Here is a 22,452-nt window from a genome sequence, read left to right on the forward strand (position 1 = left end):
AACAAAACTACTCTGTTGCAACATGTGCCGAAAATAAACATAAAATTAGTTAATCTGTCTTCGATCTACATTAATGTTGTCGCCATTGGATATTATGATACCGCTTCTTCCAATCGTCGAAACACTTCGCAGATTCGATTTTCGGGATAGCCTTCAGCTCTTTCATCAATTTCTAGCTTGTAAATCGACGGCCCCTTAAGGTTCCCTATATTTTTGGAAATAGGAAAAAGTCACACGGACCCATGAATATGGAAACCTTAGCGGCTACTACAGACAAAGTAAGCAATGAATACAGCTGACATTTTGTAGTACTTCAACTGTATATAGCGTTTTGGTTTTCCAAAGTGCAGTTGGCATTTATTGGGAAAAAATGTTGTAATGTGTGCAACTTATAGGATCTATTACGTTTCCTTCGAGGTGTTAAAAACTTCGTGGAGAATATAAGCAATAGAACTGACATCCTGCTTTATTCAAACTAATTAATGAGAAGTGTTTAAAACTCATCGAGCGGTTCAAACTTGAAAAGTTGATTAGATTAATGCCTAAGGTGTTAAAATCTGCCAATGTTCTGCTGCAAATAATATCTGGATAGATCGTGTCCTCTTGCATTAATAAAGGTAGCTGAAATAAGCAACATAATATATTCTTCCTCGCGTTTTTGCAATTTTTTCTTTGAGCAAGATGATTTTCAAATCCAATCATTGCGATACTGTATCACTTTCCAAAATACACAACACGTGCGGGATGGGATAGATACCGAGAGTTGAAGAGGGAAGCGAGACACATTTGCAGACAGAAAAGAAAGAGGCCGAAATGCGTGAGTATGAAGGCTTGATAAGCTGGCCGACAAAGGCAATGCTCGAAAATTCTATGAAAAAATGCGGCGGCTTACAGAAGGTTTCAAGACCGGAGCATACTCTTGTAGAACCCCCAAAGTTGATCTAGTCACCGATGCCCAGAGCATACTTAAATTATGGAGGGAACACTTCTCCAGCCTGCTGAATGGCAGTGAACGTACAACACAGGAGAAGGCGAACCCGATTTCCCAATCGATGACGATGGAGCAGACGTTCGATTGCCCGACAATGAAGAAGTTCGAATAGCAATTACACTGTGGAACATTTTTGGGATTATTGTCTGGGGGGTGAGAAATTCCGAGTCAGGGTGATGGAACTAGGTCAGTATAGTAAAACCCCCAAAGGGTTTGGCGTTCGTATGTGTCAATTTTTTTTATGACCTTTTAAATTTTTTCCTTATCTTGATATTTTTTTCGCTTAGTTGTAACATTTTGGCAAAAACGTAGTTTAACATAACTCGATATGTCTCAACACATAAAAAAAAGGGGAAATTTCAGTACTGATTTTGTTCAAACATACGAGATGTACGAGTACTTCAACCAAAATGTTATAGTGAACGAAAATTGGGTACCAAATATAGTGTGTAAAAGCTGCTACAACCGTCTAATGGATTGGAAAAATAGAAGACGTGAAAGTATGCCATTCGGTATCCCAATGACTTGGACTAATCCTGGCGAAGGTCACAATCCATTGAATTGCTATGCATGTGCGAATAAAGGAGCCGCAAAAAGGATAAGAAAAAAATTTAAAAGGTCATAAAAAAAACTGACACATACGAACGCCAAACCCTTTGAGGGTTTTACTATACTGACCTAGTACCATCGCCCTGACTTGGAATTTCTCACCCCCCAGATTAGCTGTTGTACTGTGTTACCCGCCTGAAGAACAACAAAGCGGCGGGGGCCGATGGATTGCCGTCCGAGCTGTTCAAACACGGCGGCGAAGAGCTGATAAGGAGCATGCATCAGCTTCTTTGTAAAATATGGTCGGACGAAAGCATGCCCAACGATTGGAATTTAAGTGTGCTATGCCCAATTCATAATAAGGGAGACCCCACAATCTGCGCCAACTACCGTGGGATAAGCCTCCTCAACATCGCGTATAAGGTTCCATCGAGCGTATTGTGTGAAATATTAAAGCCCACCGTCAACAAACTGATTGGACCTTACCAGTGTGGCTTTAGACCTGGCAAATCAACAACCGACCAGATATTCACCATACGTCAAATCTTGGAAAAGACCCGTGAAAGAAGAATCGACACACACCACCTCTTCGTCGATTTCAAAGCTGCTTTCGACAGCACGAAAAGGAGCTGCCTTTATGCCGCGATGTCTGAATTTGGTATCCCCGCAAAACTAATACGGCTGTGTAAACTGACGTTGAACAACACGAAAAGCTCCGTCAGGATCGGGAAGGACCTCTCCGAGCCATTCGATACCAAACGAGGTTTCAGACAAGGCGACTCCCTATCGTGCGACTTCTTCAACTTGCTCCTGGAGAAAATAGTTCGAGCTGCAGAACTAAACAGAGAAGGTACCATCTTCTATAAGAGTGTACAGCTGCTGGCGTATGCCGACGATATTGATATCATCGGCCTCAACACCCGCGCCGTTAGTTCTGCTTTTTCTAGGCTGGACAAGGAAGCACAGAAAATGGGTCCGGTAGTGAACGAGGGCAAAACGAAATATCTTCTGTCATCAAACAAACAGTCGTCGCACTCGCGACTTGGCTCTCACGTCACTGTTGACAGTCATTACTTTGAAGTTGTAGATAATTTCGTCTATTTAGGAACCAGCATTAACACCACTAATAATGTCAGCCTGGAAATCCAACGCAGGATTGCTCTTGCCAACAGGTGCTACTTCGGACTGAGTAGGCAATTGAAAAGTAAAGACCTCTCTCGACGAACAAAAGCTAAACTCTACAAGTCGCTCATAATTCCCGTCCTGCTATATGGTGCAGAGGCTTGGGCGATGACAGCAACCGATGAGTCGACGTTACGAGTTTTCGAGAGAAAAGTTCTGCGAAAGATTTATGGTCCTTTGCGCGTTAGCCACGGCGAATACCGCATTCGATGGAACGATGAGCTGTACGAGATATACGACGACATTGACATAGTTCAGCGAATTAAAAGACAGCGGCTACGCTGGCTAGGTCATGTTGTCCGGATGGATGAAAACACTCCAGCTCTGAAAGTATTCGACGCAGTACCCGCCGGGGGAAGCAGAAGAAGAGGAAGACCTCCACTCCGTTGGAAGGACCAAGTGGAGAAGGACCTGGCTTCGCTTGGAATATCCAATTGGCGCCACGCAGCGAAAAGAAGAAACGACTGGCGCGCTGTTGTTAACTCAACAAATACTTAGCAACTGTATTATTTTTGCAGAAGAATCATTCAAATGATTCCTACAAACATGAATTTTGAACAAATAATTATTATTTGAAACATAAATTTTGTATTTATGAGTTGTATTAAATTTTGACGTAAAGAGATAAAAGATCTCCTATGTCCTTACCCTGGTTCTAAGCTACCTCCCCACCAATTTTCAGCCAAATCGGCTTAGCCGTTCTTCAGTTATAAATGGTGTTACTACCAACAACATGCATTAAAGAAATAAAATAAAAAATCGATTTTTTGAAAATTCTAACTGTATATAACTCTCTAAAAAAACAAAATTGAAATTGGGGAAGTAGTTTCACAAATATAAAGTTCTGCCTAAAAAAGATTGCTGTCAAGCTCTTTGTCCAACTTTTTAATTAACTCTAACATAGAGCTCGCTTTATGCTCTTCACTGTTAGATTTGACCTTTCTGGCGTTATTATTAAGAGAATGAATGTACTCTTTCCTAATTCGCTCTTATGTACTAAGAACTTTCTGTAACAGAAAAATACAAGATTATCTTGTAAAAACTTAAATTTCTTTATGGTTCGATTTATTTATTTTTTTCAATTTCAACTTTTCTCTTTTTAATATTCAAATTATTAAAGGCCCATCCGGTTGCAATATCAATTTTAATCTCGTCGGCATCATCATTAGAAATTACCTAAACCTCTAATAATCTAAACCTCTATTGCATTTTTTAACTATTAGCAAACAAGTACACACTTACTGTGCGTGCTTGCAATATCGATTCAAAACAAAAAAAATCCCACACAAACAAATAAATGCCCTTTTGCATAAACGTGGACAGAAAATAATTGATATGGTATTTCTGCTAAACAATTAATCGAAATATTCTACTATCAAGATGTAATGAAATTATTAAGCATACAATTGCCAACAATATTATTTTTTGCGACTTAAATTATCAGCTGGTTCGTTGGTGGCAAACCGTGCCATCTTCGGCAGTTCATGGCACACTTCGCATTGGTCACATGTCGCAAATCTATAATTGAAACCGTGATCATTTATCTCTGGCGTGTGTTCGCCGCGTGAAATAATTAAATTGCGATTGTTTTAAGACAAAGTATCTGCCATCTCTCAGTAGATAATGCTGACTATATAAAGACTCGCACATCTATTGTGTTCAATTATTCGTTGACACATCTGGAGAAATGAAGGCCTTGCATATTTTGGCAATTGTTTTATTAGCAGGTGGTTATTTATCAACATCGAAAAAGCTGAGTTTATTTTAAATATAATTCATCGGTCTGTCTTTATTTCGCAGCCGCTATTTCGGCTTTTCCTGTGGAAGAGGGTCGCGAGAATGGCGAGAATGGCTGGTATATCCCACAAGTGGATGAATCATTCGTCTGGATGACCATTGAAGAGGGCGAGAATGCAATTGCGGAGCGTGAGAAACAGGACACATTAGAAGGCCGTCTCAATTTAGTGCCCGTCAACTATTATCTGTATACGCAAAAAAATCCAACTACTGCACAGAAAATTACAGTCACCGCTGAAACTGTTTTGAACTCGAACTTCAATGCCAGCAATCCCACTAAGTAAGTATATTTGATCGCAGTTTTTCTTATAAGTATACTTATAACTGACGTTCCTCTCTAAACTTCAACAGATTTTTAATTCATGGTTGGCTTCAGAGTTACAAAGCCGATATGAACAAGAATATTCGCGATGCTTGGTTGAGTAATGGTGACTACAACATCATTGTGGTGGATTGGGCACGCGCTCGTTCCATCGACTATATATCCAGTGTTGTGGCTGTACCCAAAGTGGGCAAAAAGATCGCCGACATGATTGAGTCTTTGGTGGAGAATCACGGTCTCTCCCTGACTGATACCGAGGTGATAGGTCACAGTTTGGGTGCTCAAGCTGCTGGATTTACAGGCAAAAATGTTGCTTCTGGTAAATTGCATGCCATTGTTGGGTTGGACCCCGCGCTGCCACTCTACAGCTACAATAAGCCCAACAAACGTCTCAACAGCGATGATGCTACATACGTTGAATCCATCCAGACTGATGGTGGACAACTGGGATTCCTGAAACCAATTGGTAAAGGTGCCTTCTACCCGAATGGTGGCAAAAAGCAACCCGGTTGTGGTCTGGATTTGACTGGTGCCTGCAGCCATGCTCGCTCTTGCGTCTATTACGCCGAAGCTGTGAAAGCCGATAATTTCCCAAGCATGCGTTGTGGTGACTATCAAGAGGCCGTAAGTAAGAGTTGTGGTGCGTCATACAGTAGTGTGAAAATGGGTGCTGTTACGAACGCTTATATGGTGGCTGGAGATTTCTATGTACCCGTACGCAGCACTGCTCCCTATGGCTACGGATCTGATTAAGGAAATTATTTCTATTATGGCTGTATACAGTAAAAAACTAAATAAGTTTTCGATATAAAAAAATCATTGTAGGTTTTGTTTATTTACGATAACTGATCATTACATTCTGTTTCCTCTATGGTTTACTGAACAAGTTCTTGTTATAAACAATTTTATGCATCGGCCCAAGACTATCTGTCTATATTCACTGAGGGTTGTTATGTTTTATTAAATGGCATTTCTGGAATAAGTAGTGTTTGTCAAATCATCACTTCATTGTCTCTAAAATTCCTAAAGCCAAGTCACAAGTCCCTTGATTGACTTGTTGCGGTGACAATTAATACTTTTTGTGGAATAGTTTATAATTGGATGCTTTGATAGCTGCAATTTAGACATGGGAACGGAATCAAATCAAATATATGGTGGATTTGGCAGTATAAGGACAATAATTCGGCATAATAGACTCGTGTGGCCGTTTTCACATTCTACATATAGGCAATGTCTGCGTGAACCCCAGAAAACGCTAATCATAAAGTTTCTCCAGGTTGGAAAGAAGGAAATGAGTCTTGTTATCTTGTTATCACTGTTAACAGTCATAACTTCGAAGTCGTAGATAATTTCGTTTATCAGTATTAATAGCAACAACAATGTCAGCCTCAAAATTAAACGCCGAATAACTCTTGCCAACAACTGCTACTTTGGACTGAGTGAATTGCAATTGTGAATAAAGACCAAACTCTATATAAGTATCTATTTATCATTCCCGTATGGAAAAGAAAAGCGGTATATACGCCAGTAAAGGAGGAAGGACGGTTATTAAATGAATAGCATTCGCTATGGAATTATGAAAAACGGTTCATACTTTCCAATAGTTACCATTTACCGAACATTAGAATGTCCGTGACTTAGTCGGCACCAAATTTTCTGAATAATATCATGATCTGATAGGCATACAATATTTATTTTGATATCTCAAAATATTCTTTATTTATTTAATTTTGGAAGAGATAATATTATATTGCAAATAAACTAAGTCTTCTGGTAGGGACTAATTAAGTTATTATTGGGTAGGCGAAAAATCCTTTTCGTATTTTGTCAATAGATGTTGTTGCAGTCGTATATCTCCAGTACTACCAATCACATTGTTAAAAAATTCGAAGAAGTTGAAAGAAAGTTACAGCTGTTCAAAAATGAGTGAAAATAAAGAAGAATTTCGCTACAAGGAGCGTTTCAAAGTAAACTTCTAGCGCCCCCTGCTGGCGCCATCTATATGTATGTCGACTGGTGCGTTAGAATCTGCTATCTTTATCGATTGTCCAATTTCATGATATTTCATTGATTGGAAGTGAAGTTATTGCGTTTTAAGTGTCAATATGTTTGTGTTACCGGTGCGAAAATGAGCTTTGAACAAGGAGCCAATATTAAATTTAGTTTTGAAATTGGTAAAACTTTTACCGAAACGTTTCAATTGATGAAACAAGTTTATGGCGATGATTGCCTATCCCGTAGCAGAGTGCAGGAGTGGTTTCAACGTTTTCAAAGTGGTCGTGAGGACATAAATGACGATGAACATGTAGGCCAATCAAAATCCGTGATCACCGGATATTCCATCGAAAATGTGCGTGAATTCATCAAAAATCAGCCGAAATCATCATTGAAATTCATGGAAATGGAATTTAACATCTCCAAAACATCGATTTATCGCATTTTGACCGAACATTTGGGCTTACGAAAGGTGTGTGCACGGTTTGTTCCGCGCAAATTGACTGACGAACAAAAATTGCTCAGAATCCAACATTCAAAGGACGATTATTTGACCAAAAATCACATTTTAACCATTAACCACTCCCCGTATTCACCTGATATGGCACCGTGCGACTTCTTCGTTTTCGGAAAAATGCATTTGCCCATGAAAGGAAAGCGTTATGCAGACTTAGTGGCCTTTCAAAGGGCTTGAACCGACATACTGGTGACCATACCGGCCAACGAGCTTAAACACTCGTTCGACATGATTTTGGACCGTGCAAAAAGCTGTATTGAAGCAGAAGGATACTATTTTGAATAAAATAAATTGATTTTGCCGAAAAAACCATTTGTTCTGTTTTTTTTTTTAAGTCCTGTTTACTTTGGAACGCACCTTGTATATTTTGAAATGTTAGTATAAAAAAGGGAAGAATGCCACGCAAGCCACCACTGAAACTTGTGTAGTTTACTGAGACGATGCTGTACCAGTTCGTCTAGCACAGTAATGGTGCGCTCGCTTCTAATTTCGTAATTTCGATTTGCACTGATGGAATAATGTCTCTAGAGGAAAAGTGGCAAAAAGTGGTCGATTAAAATGGTACATATTTGTTTATTTATTAATTTTTATAAATATAAAAAAAATGAGTTAAAATTTGGTTAGAAATACGAAAAGACTTTTTCGACTACCCAATATTTTCTTCCACCCTTCTTTGGAATAAAATGGAAGGTGCGCAAGTCTCTGTTTACCGTCCATATATATCAATACCTGAGATGCATAATAACAGTTATATGTTAAGCTCAACAAAGAATATTTAATCAATGCCAGAAGTTAACTGAGAATCAGCTTTGCGCTGCTCGCTACAAAAGCTTACTTAAGCTCAACGTGTTTTCAAATGACAAAACACAACTGCTACTTACTTTTGGCTAGTCTCTATCGGCTTTGGGAGACATTCATTTGCACATCTTCCACACTATTTCATTATATAATATCTATTGCTTGGCTTGTTTGTTATTTATTGTGAGAATTTGTTTGAATAATCCCCACCCCCACCCCCACCGAATAACGACAAATGGGGTAGAAGAAAGAAATGAGTATGCATTTGAAACAACTACCAGAAAATAAAGTCTTGAATTAAAGTAATATAAGGAGCGCAATAAAAAAATAATTTTTGGAACATTCTGGCCATTACCTTCATTGCAAGCGTCCGGAAGTGTGTAGAAAAAAAAATCACTTGAGGAAAATAAATTAAATTATTTGTAATTTGCTTTAGTAACGGCAGTTAAATCGTAAACGGATTTTGCTTTAAAAATTTCTGTTAGTCCATATGTAGCTACTGGCGGTGAGTTAAAAATTATTTGAAGTGGCGATAAAAGCTGTAAAGAATCTTAGCATACTTTCAGGCGCCAAGCATATATACGAATGCGTGCTATAAAAAAGATATGCAGTCGACTCAAAATGCTCAGCAGTTTTGCTTATCGAGCATTTTTTGTTATTTGTATTCTTCTTCATTCTCTCCTGCTTGGCACTTTTGGTGACACGCACCAATGTTTGTAGAAATGAGCTGCGTAAGTAAGATGGAATGAAAGATCATAAAACCCGACGCAAAGGTGAACTGGACGACTTGAGGAGATAAATGATGGCAAGCTTATTGAACGAAAAGCGACGAAAGGTTAAGCGCTTGAACAGAAGAAAACTTAAAGACTAAAGAAAAATTATGCGACAGCACGCAAACGTCACGAAAAGTATTATTCTTCCTCATTTTTTATCCTACGCTCGGATTACCAACCCTGCCATGCATAAGATGAAGCAGACCGTAAAACTCCTGTTAGTATTTAAATATTTAATATTTAAAACTGTTTTTTTTTAACTTCCTGTAATTCAATTTAATAAATTATTACGCCTCAATGCTGTAGCGGTGATGTCGAATTCTCGAAATCACCAAAAGCAAGATGCTGCCTCCTAACATTTTGTATTTCTGCGGCATTAAATTGTACTTGTAAAGCAAACGCCTTGAGGTAACCCGACGTCAATAAAGCGCCTGTGTCCTAACCAAATTAAATTTTATTCTAATTTTATCTCTACAGCGCATACTTCCTGTGGGTATCTAAACAAGGAGCGAAAGCTTGCCAAAAAGTACCAAGCCATTAAAGTAAAATCAGCTTGGCTGGTGCATTGCCGTCCGTGGAAAAGCTGAACGGATGTGTGAGCCTAGAAAAATAGCAACGAAAGAAAAATAAACTCAGGTATCCTCATCTTTGTTGACGTCAAAGCGAATTCGGTTGAAAGTAAAATTATTTAAATTCCTTCCGTAAAAAGTGGATGTAAAGCATAACCGGTCGCCAATTTTGTTTTTCGATTGCTTCGTGTTGTATCTTTCACATATATATACATATATTGTAGTTATTGCGAATTCTTTTGCAAGTTGCATCCTTAAGGGGAACCAAAGTATCAAGACTTGAAGTGCCTCTTAAACATTTTTTAACATTTTGGAAATTTAAGCTCTTTAAGCAGAAAATCAGAATTGATGTTGAAAAAATTAAAGTTGAAAGAGAGAATTAGAAAAAAATACTAAATTCGTTTATGAAACTACGTGCTTGCAAACTTATATAATATGTAAAAGCTCTCTTATTATGAAATCGATAAGCTATAACTCATAATTTTTAGAAGAGATCGAAAGACAACCAAACCGATCTGAGCAATATATTCGGCAATATATTCTATTTAATTTTGTGACGACACCTTTTCAAATAAAAGAGTTTTCCATACAAGGATTTATGTCTACCCCCATTAAAGACAGTTATATGCTTTAATTATCCGGCATCGGCGTTCCCTCTCGGCGAGCAGCTTCTTGGTGAGAAAAGAATGAAAAATTTGAGGTCGATATCTCGCAAACTAAGGTATTTATTCGCATGTCAAATCTAATATACCCTGTTCAGGGTATGGCTATTTCTGATATTGCGATATTTGGCTAGTTTTAATTCGGTCTCAGTGTCATTTTCCTAATCGCAAAACAATACTCACTGAAAAGAAATACTAAAAAGAAATTAGTTATAAGGGGTCTAGGCGATACTATTGTCAGGAAAGAATTCTGTCGGAATTTCAACAGCATATCTCATACCTTAACCGATATTTTCGGTGAAAAGCGAATTATAGTTACTGGGGTTCACATATTCGGTACCTACGAGCTTAAACAGTTTTGGATGGACTTGGTCAATTTTTGGTCACATGGTGGCGTACTTGAAAGGAATTATTAGTGCTAAATTTTATCTCGTGAAAGTGAAAGAATCAAATGGAGTTTAAAATTGTACTTTCTGAAAAGCAGGCGTGGCTGTAGTACAATTTTGCACATTTTCGCACCGTCACATAGACAAATGAGAAGAATGCTACATACTAAATTTAGTCGAAATTAGTCGGTCTGATCCCAAGAAATGTGATTTCTCCAAAAAGTAGGGGGCTGCCACACCCATAATCAGTTTTTAATGTAGTAACAGCTTCTACGGACGGACTGCTGGATGGAAGGCCGGACAGTCAACCAAATTTAAATTTTTCTCGTCATCATTATCGTTTATATATATATACATATATATATAACCCTATATCTATCTCGCTTAGTATTAGGTGATACTTACAACCATTAGGTGAAAAAACCTAATATACTCTGTAGCAACAGGTTGAAAAAGTATAAAAATAAGAGCTTGCCATTATATCTTAGAAATGATTTGGAGAAAGTGATCACCGCGGCTGCCTGGCTAAAACTTGGGGTCGTATATTCGCAATAACGCGCTAAATATTCTCTTCCAAGGCGCCAGTCGTCTCGGGCTTATCTGCGTAACAAGCGAGTTCACATAACGCCACAGAAAGTTGCCCAGCGGTGTATAGCACTATCTGAAAGGCCCCACCACAGGCAAACAACGCGAGAAAAGGGGCTCACTCAAAGTTTCCTTGAATAAACTAATTGCTTCTTTGGCTGTGTGCCAAGCCCTATTTTGTTGGAACCAAAGATCGTCCACATCAACATCCTCCAATCTAAACATTACAAAGTCATTAATAATAGTTCTAAAACGTTCCCCATTGACTGTAACATTATGACCAGCTTCAGCTTTTGAAGAAATATGGACCACTGATTCTCTCTTCAAAACACCAAAAAATTAATTTTTAACGATGTAACGGTGTCTCAACAATGGTTTGGGAATTATCATCGCTTCCAATGCAGCAATTTTCTTTCAAAATATGAGCGCCTACATCAGCTGTTTAAGTTGGTACCCCTCAATAGCGTGTTGCTATTTGTATATTGGATAAAATAGCGATCAAAGAATTTGTCTCCAATTTTATATTTCTTGGCAAATTTCTTTTGCGGAAGCATTGCGAATTTCGGAAAAGGCGTACGGTGATTAGGTTTTATCAAAAACACAAGTCTACGAGTGGTACAAAGTCTTCAAGGACAGTCGAAAGATCGTTGAGGACATGCCTCGTTCTGGACGACTTTCAACTCCTTCAAATGTTGAAAATTTAAAAATGTGAAGGATATGGTACTTGAAAATCAGCAATCAGTTAGAGTGATGGCAAGAGAGGTCGACGTTTCTTGCGAGTCCGTTCGAATGACTTTGGTGAATATTTTGGGTATGAATATGTATATGAATTTTTTTGGACCGAGCCACGATTGTGACCGAATTTAAAGCCAAATCCGCAATGAATATTATTGATAAACCAACGTGTTCACCAGATTTTACTCCGTGTGATTTTTTCATATTCCCCAAAATGAATGATACGTGGAACCCGTTTTCCGTCGATCGAAGAGATAGAACAAGATTCGCTGAAGGGCTGAAGGCCATCCCAAAAAGTGCTTATAAAGAATGTTTCGAGGACTGAAAAAATCGTTGGCAAAGCGTATTACATCTTCTTGTGGGTGTTAATTTGAAGGTCACAAAATGAATATTGATAAATAGTTTATTTACAATTTCCGGATACTTTTTCACACATGTGTTACGAGAGTGTAAGTAAAATACCATATACTCGTAAAGATAAAATAAATGCACAACTCTCTTAAAATATATCCATGTATACTGTATTAAACAACTTCGACCTTGCTTTTTGCCAGCATGTTATCGACCACTAATCATCAATCTGTAACTCGCAAAAATTCAGTAAATGAATAACACCATAAATATTATATATACTCATAAATATTATATATGTAGTATAACTCCAAGCGTTTGGTAAACGATTCACCTATACAAAGGGCAAACACGTGCAAGCAAGCAAATAATGATGTAATGTTTGCTCCTTCCCTATTCTATTATAGTCTGTTCTATTCTGGGATAACATATTATTTATTGTTTGTTCCCTTTCGAATTTTGAAACATCTTAATTAGCTGCGTAATCGATAGCAGTTAGCACAACAATATTGAATAGTGCTCACTCCTGTAGAACAAAACTTGCTATATACAGAGCACCAACTGACCTGCCTATATTTACATTTTAGTTTTGTTTTCAATATATTTCCTTTAAGCATTTCATGAAATCACTTTAACGGTGTTACAAGCGGAATAATAAAACACTAAAAATTATATAATTATACTAGGTTAATGTTTAGGGTAAATGTGTATTCTTTGGTTTTTACTTCGAACGCGCCCAGCTCAAAGTAAGTCTCAATGTCGAAAACATGCCAACTAAATAATGTGCAATAAATATTGAAATATAATTTAATGGAAACTTGTCGTTTGTCCATATATTTGGTACCTATCGAGATAACACAACTCCCAATTTGCATTGATTAAGTCACGTATACGCCATGGCGCACGCATTAGCGGTGGCTGTCCTTGGCTAATACTAAAATGTTAATGGACAAACGAAAATTGAATTTTGTACGTGGCGACTATTTAAGCTTCTTGCTCTGACGGCATTATATTAAGTTCACGCTAAAAACCGCGGTGAGTGTTACACACCCACAGCCGCAGTTCCAAAATAATTAAGTTAATGTTCTGTTTTTAGCAACTAACTAGCAAACTTTGTGAATAAAATCACAAAAAGGCGGTCGCCTAATAAAGTAACACGATTTTTTAGATGTCATTAAGTTTATGGTCACCAATTTCAGCGAAATATAAATATATTACTAGTATACTAACATAATCAATAAATTTTATTTAAACTAATATAAACAAATGTTGATGCTGAGAGGACTTTATGTTTCATTTCAAAAATTGGTAAGCCAAGCCCTCAGAAAATGTTTACTTATAACAGTCGTTTTACGGCTTTTAAAAATTGTAAAACAGAAATTAATACTTCATAATAGAGCGCGTTTGACCACAGAATTAAACAGCAACAGATTATTTACCATTTCTGTTTCTGTTGTTGATTATGTACTGCTTTTCGGTCTTATTTTAAAAACTGAGTATGCTTATAGCAGTGAAGGGATGGAAGTTAAACTCACCAAATATTGTAAGAAAATTTCTGTATGAACTTTATCTAAATCCTGAGTATTAGACTAAGGGAAAATTCAGGAAATTTTTCAATAAATTAATCGCTTGAAAGAATAATTTATATTCTGTACTATACACCTATACGTGATCCAATGTAATATTTAGCGGAAATTTTGATTCACGTCTCTCTATGAGATTGAGTAAAGTAAGGAAACTAAAATAAGTATATTTCTTACGAATCAAAATCGAAGAATGCGAGATTTCTATAAGAATTTCTGTTGCTAACAAAAAGTCATCAAATATTTGCTTTGACGTCATGCAAATTGCAGTAGAAAACAATAGTTATATACGTACATTCTAATAAACATAAAAGATACAAGGCTTTTAGCTAGCCCTTCAAAATTGTCTAGTAGTGTATTCTTATACTAAGAAAAATGAAATTGAGTTTCTTTCTTCAAGATTTATTTAAAACGTATTCTAATTTAAACATCAAAAAAAGTCGTCACGCTCGCGACTTGGCACTCACGTATGTTGACTGTCATAACTTTGAAGTTGTAGATAATTTCGTTTATCTTGGAACCAGCTCAGCCCCAACGCAGGATAACTCTTGCCAACAGGTGCTACTTCTGAGTAGGCAATTGAGAAGCAAAGTCCTCTCTATGGTCCTGCTATATGGTGCAGAGTCTTGGACGATGTCAACAACGGATGAGTCGACGACGACATCGACATAGTTCAGCTAATTAAAAGACAGCGGCTAAGCTGGCTAGGTCATGTTGTCCGGATGGACGAAAACACTCCAGCTCTGAAAGTATTCGACGCAGTACCCGCCGGTGGAAGCAGAGGAAGAGGAAAACCTCCACTCCGTTGGAAGGACCAAGTGGAGAAGGACCTAGCTACGCTTGGAATATCCAATTGGCGTCACGTAGCGAAAAGAAGAAACGACTGGCACGCTGTTGTTAACTCGGCTATAATCGCGTAAGCGGTGTAATTAAGAAGAAGAAGATTCTAATTTAGAAAAAACAGTTTTGATATTTTGATAGAAAATTGCCACCTTTGGGCAAATCTGCGGAATTGCCTTTAGTAAATAACTCAATTACAAATTACGTATAATTTTTGCTTTTCTTATTATATTTTTCTCTAAAGATCAGACTTGTAAAGAAAATGTTCAAAATTTTACCAAAAAACGTTAAACGATTTTTTTTAATAAAACCCCGATTGAAACGAAAATATTTACGTATTCTGAAACTGCAACTCAAATTGTAAATATATGAATTGATTTATGCTCCATGTCCTTAAGCTGACGGACCCGAAAGCTCAAAACTAGAATGTATTCGATAGAGAAATATTTTTTCTCTCTATTCTTCCAGTTGATTTAATTTTCTAAGACACTAATGTGCACTTTAAGTCATAAAATAACCGATTTTAAAAAAAATCCGGACTGGCCTAATTCCTTTAAGAGAAAATTACTTTAGTTCATCTATGGTTAGACATATTTGTTTTTTAATGAAAGACATACTAACGAAAGAAAAATTTATTTCCGAAAATCTAACCCCAATCGAAATTTGCTATAATTTGAGCTGTGAAAAAAGAGTATAAGAAATATATTCTTACCGCTGTTTAAAAGAATAATAAGAGGAAACAAGCATATATTCCGGAAAGAAATAACTCAACCCTTTTAAGTATTAAAAAAAACTAAATTAAAAGTAATATATAAATGTACCCAGTGAATATCGTCAATTTCAGATTATTTGTGAACCTAGAGAGCCCTTGGTATTGTCATTTTCAATCTGTGACGAAAATATATGAAACCTAGATTACACATATTTTTCAAAAAAGAATTACTTTCAGAACCGCACACAACCATTCTGATTTTAATTATCTCACATGAGATCTGGCCATATGTCAAATATACACATTGTTTCATGGCTATAAAGATATTATATATCTGTGAAATACTGAAAAAAATGTGTTCCCATTCCAAAAACGAATAATGTTATTTTAAAGCTCTATGGTAACTCTATAAAAATTGTTTTTTTTTAATAGTAAGCGAAATGCTCTGAAATCGGTGTTTCATTGCTACAAGTATAAAGACAGCTACCACCCCTAAAAAAAGAAAAGAAACAAACTGATCTTTTTTCCTTGTAATTTATTATGTTTCCATTATTATTGATAAATGCGAATATTCGATTTGGCATTGAATTGATGTAACAAGAAAACATTTCTGGGGCTAATAAAGCCCAGTAGCTGTTTTCAGCTCAGAAATCATATTAAATTGACAATAATCCTCTTAAACCTCTCTTACCAGCCATCCCCAATTATTAATACTCGACAGAAAAGAGAAATTTGGCGACAGTTTTCAAATAAAACGACGCCAATACGAAAAGTGAAAAGAGAGAACCAAATGTTCTGCATCTGATTCAACAATTCGGCGTGCGGTGAAACGAAATCCTAACATTGTACGAGCGGCGCTATCTTGAAACCACACCATTGAGTCTCTTGTCCCAGTTTTTCCCGAAATTGCATGAATAAAAACTGGCATCAGGTAAGATTAAGGAAAATAAAATTTTGAATAATACGAGAAAGTAGAGAATACGCTTAAAAAACACTTTACTATTGGTCCTAGGTGATTTTTTCCGATGAGAAAAAATTCAACCTTGATGGTCCAGATGGCTTTTTTGGACACTGGAGAGATTTACGAAAAGAGGGGTGATATTTTTCAAGGCGCATTTTCAGTGAAGGCCAACTTATGGTATGACGCGCATTTTCAAATTCTGGAACAGTGCAGTTGGCATGCCCTTCTTCGCGAATGAATAGTTCCGAGTACGAGGAAGTATTAGGAGCAAATCTGTTACCCTACATCCGCAAAATTCTTTCTCTTTTCAACAAGACAACGCAAAATTACATACGAGTAGGTCAACGAAAATATATCTTCAGCGTAAAAATATCCACATTTTGGAATGGCCAGCTTGTTCTCCTAATGTGAGTTCTATTAAGAATATATTTTGCTGATATCCCACTACTTACAAAAACATTTTCTTTTCAATAAAACTGAGTAAATTTTCTAACAAAATTTATTTTCTACATGACAAATATTATGACTGTAAAACTGCCGAGGCCAGTGATTTATTAATTTTATTGATGTATTTACATTAGTAAAATCTCAATATTGTTATAATAGAGCTGATGATTGCCGTCGTATTTATAGCTCTCGCCTCTGCAAGTAAGTGCTTTTGCAAGTTATTTTCTAGAGCTCTATGAAAACTACAAGAAACCGCATTTATATATCCAATGTCTGAAACTAATTTATTTGCAAATTTTAAAACCACAATTTTGTTCGTGCTTTTTAGTGTGCGCAAATAATGTATATTTATATATGACATATGGAAACCCATATCTCTGCCTACATTTGAGTATCACATGTATAAAATTAATATGAGCCTTGCATAACATACATGCATATGTGTGTGTTTAAGCACTTTGCTTTTAACAATGGACAAAGAACATATTGGCTTGCTAATTAAACAAAATACTTATATTTATGCATTTCTACACTTAATATTTAGATATATAGTACTATACATATGTATACGTATTTGTACATAGCTGTACTTAGATTGTTGTTTATATGGCTGCCGATGTGTGGCTATCCAAATGGCATTAACTTTACAATTTATGGCAGCGCTATTGGCCAGAAAGAATTAATAAATGGAGGGTGTTGTTTGATTAAAAAGTCGTCCTATCAAGAAGCTTTTCTATTTTACTAAATCAGACACGTTTGACACTTTACGAGTTGGTCGATATTTTGTTAAAAGCTGATATCCGTTATTGAAGTAATTGACTGATTTATAGTTTTATGTCGAAACAAACTAATTCTTCAGAAACTATTTGTTTGTCTCTAAATCCTGATTATTAGAGTAAAATCGGGTGCTGTGCGCTGTTCGGGAGTTGGTGGAAATATTTTGTGAAGTGCAGGCATGTTGTTTTCAGTCATCTGAGGTACCCATATTAGTTTTATTGAAATTGATTTTTTTGTAAAAATGGAAAATTCAGATAGCAGCCCATATTTTTATTATTTACTAGCTTCGCCCGCAGTGGAGCCATTATATAAGTATGAGAGATAAAGGGTAAGAGTATAATAATAGAAATGAGACAAAATGATAACTAAATTTTATTGCTTGGCTGAGATCAACAATTTTTAAAAATTACTGCAGACAATGAAGTTTCAGCACCTTACAATATGCGTATTGAAATGCAACAACAAAAATAAATAATTCTGAACTATAACAATTTAAAAAAATAAAATACAAAGTATTAATCTAGGATATTTTTGTAGACAATGTTATAAGTTTTCCCGTCGGGTGCAAATATGTGTAAATTCTGGGCATTAGATACACGTGAACAGGCTACATAAAGTTGACCATGAGAGAAGCATGGGTTTTCTAAATGCACTCCTGCTACCTGTAATGTTTGTCCTTATGCCTTGTTTATAGTGAAAGCAAAGCTAAGCTTGACAGGAAACTGAACCATTTTAAATTGGAATGGAAGGTCAATGGGAATAATTGGTATCCGAGGTATTATAACACTATTTCCCTTACTGACACCTGTTAAAATAATAGCACCAAGTATGTTCTGTCCCAATTTTGTTATCCGAAGCTTTGTTTCATAGCCGAGGAGCATCTTGATTCCGCATAAGCATTACTGGTACATTTAGTTTCGATTGAAGTTTATGTGACGGTACACCCGATAGTTCAAGTGAATTTAAAAACCCCACAGGATATGAGTTCCGTATCTATAATTGTAAACATTGACAAATATTCCTTCATTTCTCCTTGAACCTCGTTTAAAATGTCAGTGTTGATCCTATTAACAATTTCATTTCTTGGTGCTAATATTGCTCTTGCACACAACCACTGATCACTACACAAATTTTGTTGCAATTCCGGAAAAACATTAGCAATGAGATCCACATCACTTTCTACTAAATTACAAAACTCTCTTGACAGTAATATATAGCCTTCAACGTCAACATCTAAACAACCATCACCAATTTTCAACAACATTTCTGCGTAAAGTCCTGAATCCACGTCATTATGAAGATGCACTCTCATATTCGTTTTCAGGCGGAGTTTTTCAACTGTCGATCATAAGCGTGATGACTTAATGCATTTAGTGGGACGGTCTTAATGGGTTCATTGTTGAAACTTCATTTTCGTTTTAAAATATTAGTATGAGTATGATTTGGTTAGACCAGTTTTCCGCTTCCGAGGCATTTTCAAAGAAAAGCAGAGTAAGAATTAACTTCAGCGAATAAGATCTAAAATAATAAAGTAACAGCTTACCACAAAAATTACGGATTACCTCAAAAATTTGAATAGTTTTATACTGCATGTAACGACAGAAGAACATAACAATAAATATAAAAAAATTAGAAACAGTTGAAACTATATTCAATTGTATTATATATTGTCGTCACCGCCGGTAATACAGTGGGTTGAAACTTCATTACTGCAATGCTAGATGGCGTTGAAGTAGCTAAATTTGACGAGTTTTTGACAAACAATTTATTTATCTTTCGTAAATTTTTTTTTTTTAATATAAAAAACACTATATTACTTGTAATACCTTCAAGAGTGTACGTACAAAGTTTCATGATGATCGGTTAAGTAGTTTTTGCGTGAAAGCGTAACAAACAAACTTACATTCGCATTTATAATATTAGTATGATTTAAATTATCAAATACTTTTTCCCATAAAGCGAAAAAGCGGGTAAATCAGGTGCCAAATAAGTTTTCTATAATCAGGCAATGTATTGGGAAGGATAGGCGTCATAGATTCTTACTCAGAAACAAAAAAAAATTTGGCTTAGTTTTCGAGCTCCAGCAGAAATGTGAACGTGTCTTTCGGTATATTTGAGCAAGAGTAGGAAAAACAAAAGTTTCCACTGCTTCAGTTTGAAACGTGGATGATTTTCCATTGTTTTGTCATGCAAAGGAAGACGTCAGGTTGATTTAATAATATCTACAGAGCAAGGATCATTGGAAACTTTGTAACACGGCTTTTCATCCTTCGACGGAAAAATCAAACACCAAATATTTTGAAGAATGATCTTAGGGACTCGGCATGCTATACATCCGTAAGGGAAAAAACAAAAAGGAAGAGTGCCTTCTTCTCATTGTATATGGACACCATAACCACACAAGGAATATTCTGTTGCTGGATCTTACCAGGCAGATTGAAGATGCAATAATTTTTCTTCCACTACATTCTACATATAAGCTCCAACCTTTAGGTAAAACTTTCATATTAATTTATTCATTCTTAACTATTTTCTATTTCTTAAGTCACGAGTGTCGGTTTTTTTAACGTAAAAATATTATACAAGTATGAATTAAGAAATTAGTCTGCTATTCTCGCTTTCAAATTATTTTCCGAATACCATAAGCCAAATTACCCGTCAGTTTTATTCATCAACTTTTGGCGACTTTTTCTTACCTGATGAATTTCCGATCTTTCAACAAATTGATAAAAAAATAAGTGTTCTGATTTATCGTATAAGTAAAATGATTATATAACCTCTATATCTTTCATATATATTTAAATTATATAACTTTTTTTGAATCTTTTTAGAGTCCTTTCTTTGATGAAAAGAAAGTTCATAAAACCGCACATGGGGCGCGTTTCCTTCGGCACCTCACTGTACACATAAAATCACGACATCGTCTGAAAACAGTATATACTTAAGTACATGCATATAGAACATTCACAATAAATAATAGCACACATATGTTTTTTTGTCGAAACATGAACTTTTTTCGTTGTTGTCAATAAAGTATTAGTAACGTATTGGGGATAACATTTACACTTGTTTTATTGCTCGGATTTAAAACTTTCTATTTCCCATTAATCTAATTGAAATGAATAAATAAACAGTATCAACTATAACTACAAACAGATGGTCGAAGAGGCTGAAATACATACACGTACGTAAATATCGAGAGGTATATACATATATACCTAAAGTGAAAACAAGATTGCACAGAAAATATTAGTACTGTAATTTCCTGACTAAAATCGGCCTGTTTCGAGAAGCATTGAATTTATAAAAGTTGGGTCAAAATACAAATTGTAATTGTTTCGTACAAAATAACAAAGAAACGTTAACTTCGCTTGCACCGAAGCTGTAAAACCCTTCATACATACAAAAGAATCTATACAAGAACTTGATTTTATCGGTCAATTATTATAGCAGCTATATGCTATAGTGTTCCGATCTAAAAAATTTCCTAGAAGGTCATACCGTTGCCTTACGCAATAATCCGTCCCATATTTCGTCAAAGACAAACTTGATTTCATCGTTCAGTTTATAAGGTAGATGTACGCTATAGTCGTCTGATATCGGCGATACTAACAAAGAGGCAGCTTTTTAGGGGAGAAAAGAACGTGTGTAAAATTTTAGATTGATATCTGAAAACTGATGGACTGGTTCACGTAAATACAGACGGGTTGACAAACAAGTGGCTAAATCAATTCAGCTCGTCCAGCTGAACATCTTCATATATACGTATATATACATATATATATATGTACATATAATGTGGCTGTTATATAGATGGTACTACTAATACTATCTATATGATTTCTATTCAGCTCCTACCTTTAAAAGAAGCCTAAACAAATTTGGCAACTGAGAAACCAGAGATATTGCATTTTAGGTGAAGTAACTTCTGTTTGTTCACCAAAACTGGATCCAAAAGCATTTCGCGTGATAATAAAGCATTGCTTTTTGGGGTAAAAATACTGTTGAATTTGTGCTTTGCACCAGGGAAATCCACTGTTGAAAAGAGATTTGCTAAGTTGAAAAGATTAGAAATAAACACCGTGGACAATGCAGGCAGTGGAGTGTTTGAGTGCTCTTTAATAGTAAGATATGTATTATATGTGACCTGGTCTACGGAAAGGGGTCTTAGGTGTCAAAAAAAAAGGAGAACAATTAATGAGATAACGAGAAACTGACGATTATTTTTAACAGCTTTTCCCAGAAAACTAGTTTTCGCACGTTAGCTCCCTTTTCGTAGACCAGGTCACATATATAGATCATACTCCATAGCACTACGTATTTACTATTCCCAACATTTAGCAACTGCTTTATTTTTGAGGAAGGATGAGTTTGAAATTGTACGCATGTACTTCAACGTTTCCGCTTAAATATTGCACTGTTCTGTGAAATGCTTCGAAAATGTTTCTGTATATCTCAAATTATAAAAGACTTTTTTATCAAGTGTAACTAATACGACTTTCTTTTATATATCTAGATATGTACATATATATCTTTTTCTGGTAGTTGCTACAAACTTCGTGACAATCTCAATAAAATCTGTTCAGTGTACAAAAGGTAACTATATACAGCTTCTTTCCGTAAGATCTCCGCTTGTTAAATTAAAGTAAGCGTTAATGATATATAGTTCCTTTTTACAAATTTCAGACGATTTTTACTATTGCGGGCTAGGTGCCATTTGAGTTACTGCCGTTTTTTCAAATAACAAGTGTAACTAAACATTTGGTGAATCGAAAACTTTCAAAACCTTGTCGAATCGTTTTTATCCGTGCACGGATATCTAGATCGTATGTTGGCATGATGACATACGATAGCAAACGGATCGTAATAAAAAAAAAAATTCAAATTATTTTTAGATGTGGAACCTCAAAACTTTTAGAA

The 22,452-nt window shown here is 35.9% G+C and overlaps 2 protein-coding genes across 6 annotated transcripts in view; one reads left to right on the top strand and one right to left on the bottom strand.

Annotated features, from left to right (window-relative positions):
• The window catches only part of LOC126753162 (RYamide receptor), a 361,468-nt gene that overhangs the window by 227,769 nt on the left and 111,247 nt on the right, over positions 1-22,452 (bottom strand). The gene's annotated exons all lie outside the window — the stretch shown is intronic.
• Positions 4,410-5,594, top strand: LOC126759448 (phospholipase A1-like). Its single transcript, XM_050474301.1, has 3 exons — positions 4,410-4,449; positions 4,523-4,799; positions 4,871-5,594. Exons 1-3 carry the CDS (start codon positions 4,410-4,412, stop codon positions 5,592-5,594), a joined length of 1,041 nt encoding a protein of 346 aa, XP_050330258.1.

Source organism: Bactrocera neohumeralis, chromosome 2, assembly GCF_024586455.1.
Source record: "Bactrocera neohumeralis isolate Rockhampton chromosome 2, APGP_CSIRO_Bneo_wtdbg2-racon-allhic-juicebox.fasta_v2, whole genome shotgun sequence".
Lineage (NCBI taxonomy): Eukaryota > Metazoa > Arthropoda > Insecta > Diptera > Tephritidae > Bactrocera > Bactrocera neohumeralis.

Excerpts from the sequence above, each read along its gene's own strand:
- LOC126759448 (XM_050474301.1), top strand. The coding sequence starts at position 4,410 with ATGAAGGCCTTGCATATTTTGGCAATTGTTTTATTAGCAG. Across the intron at positions 4,450-4,522 it reads GGCAATTGTTTTATTAGCAG|CCGCTATTTCGGCTTTTCCT; the intron begins GTGGTTATTTAT and ends TTTATTTCGCAG. Across the intron at positions 4,800-4,870 it reads AATGCCAGCAATCCCACTAA|ATTTTTAATTCATGGTTGGC; the intron begins GTAAGTATATTT and ends AAACTTCAACAG.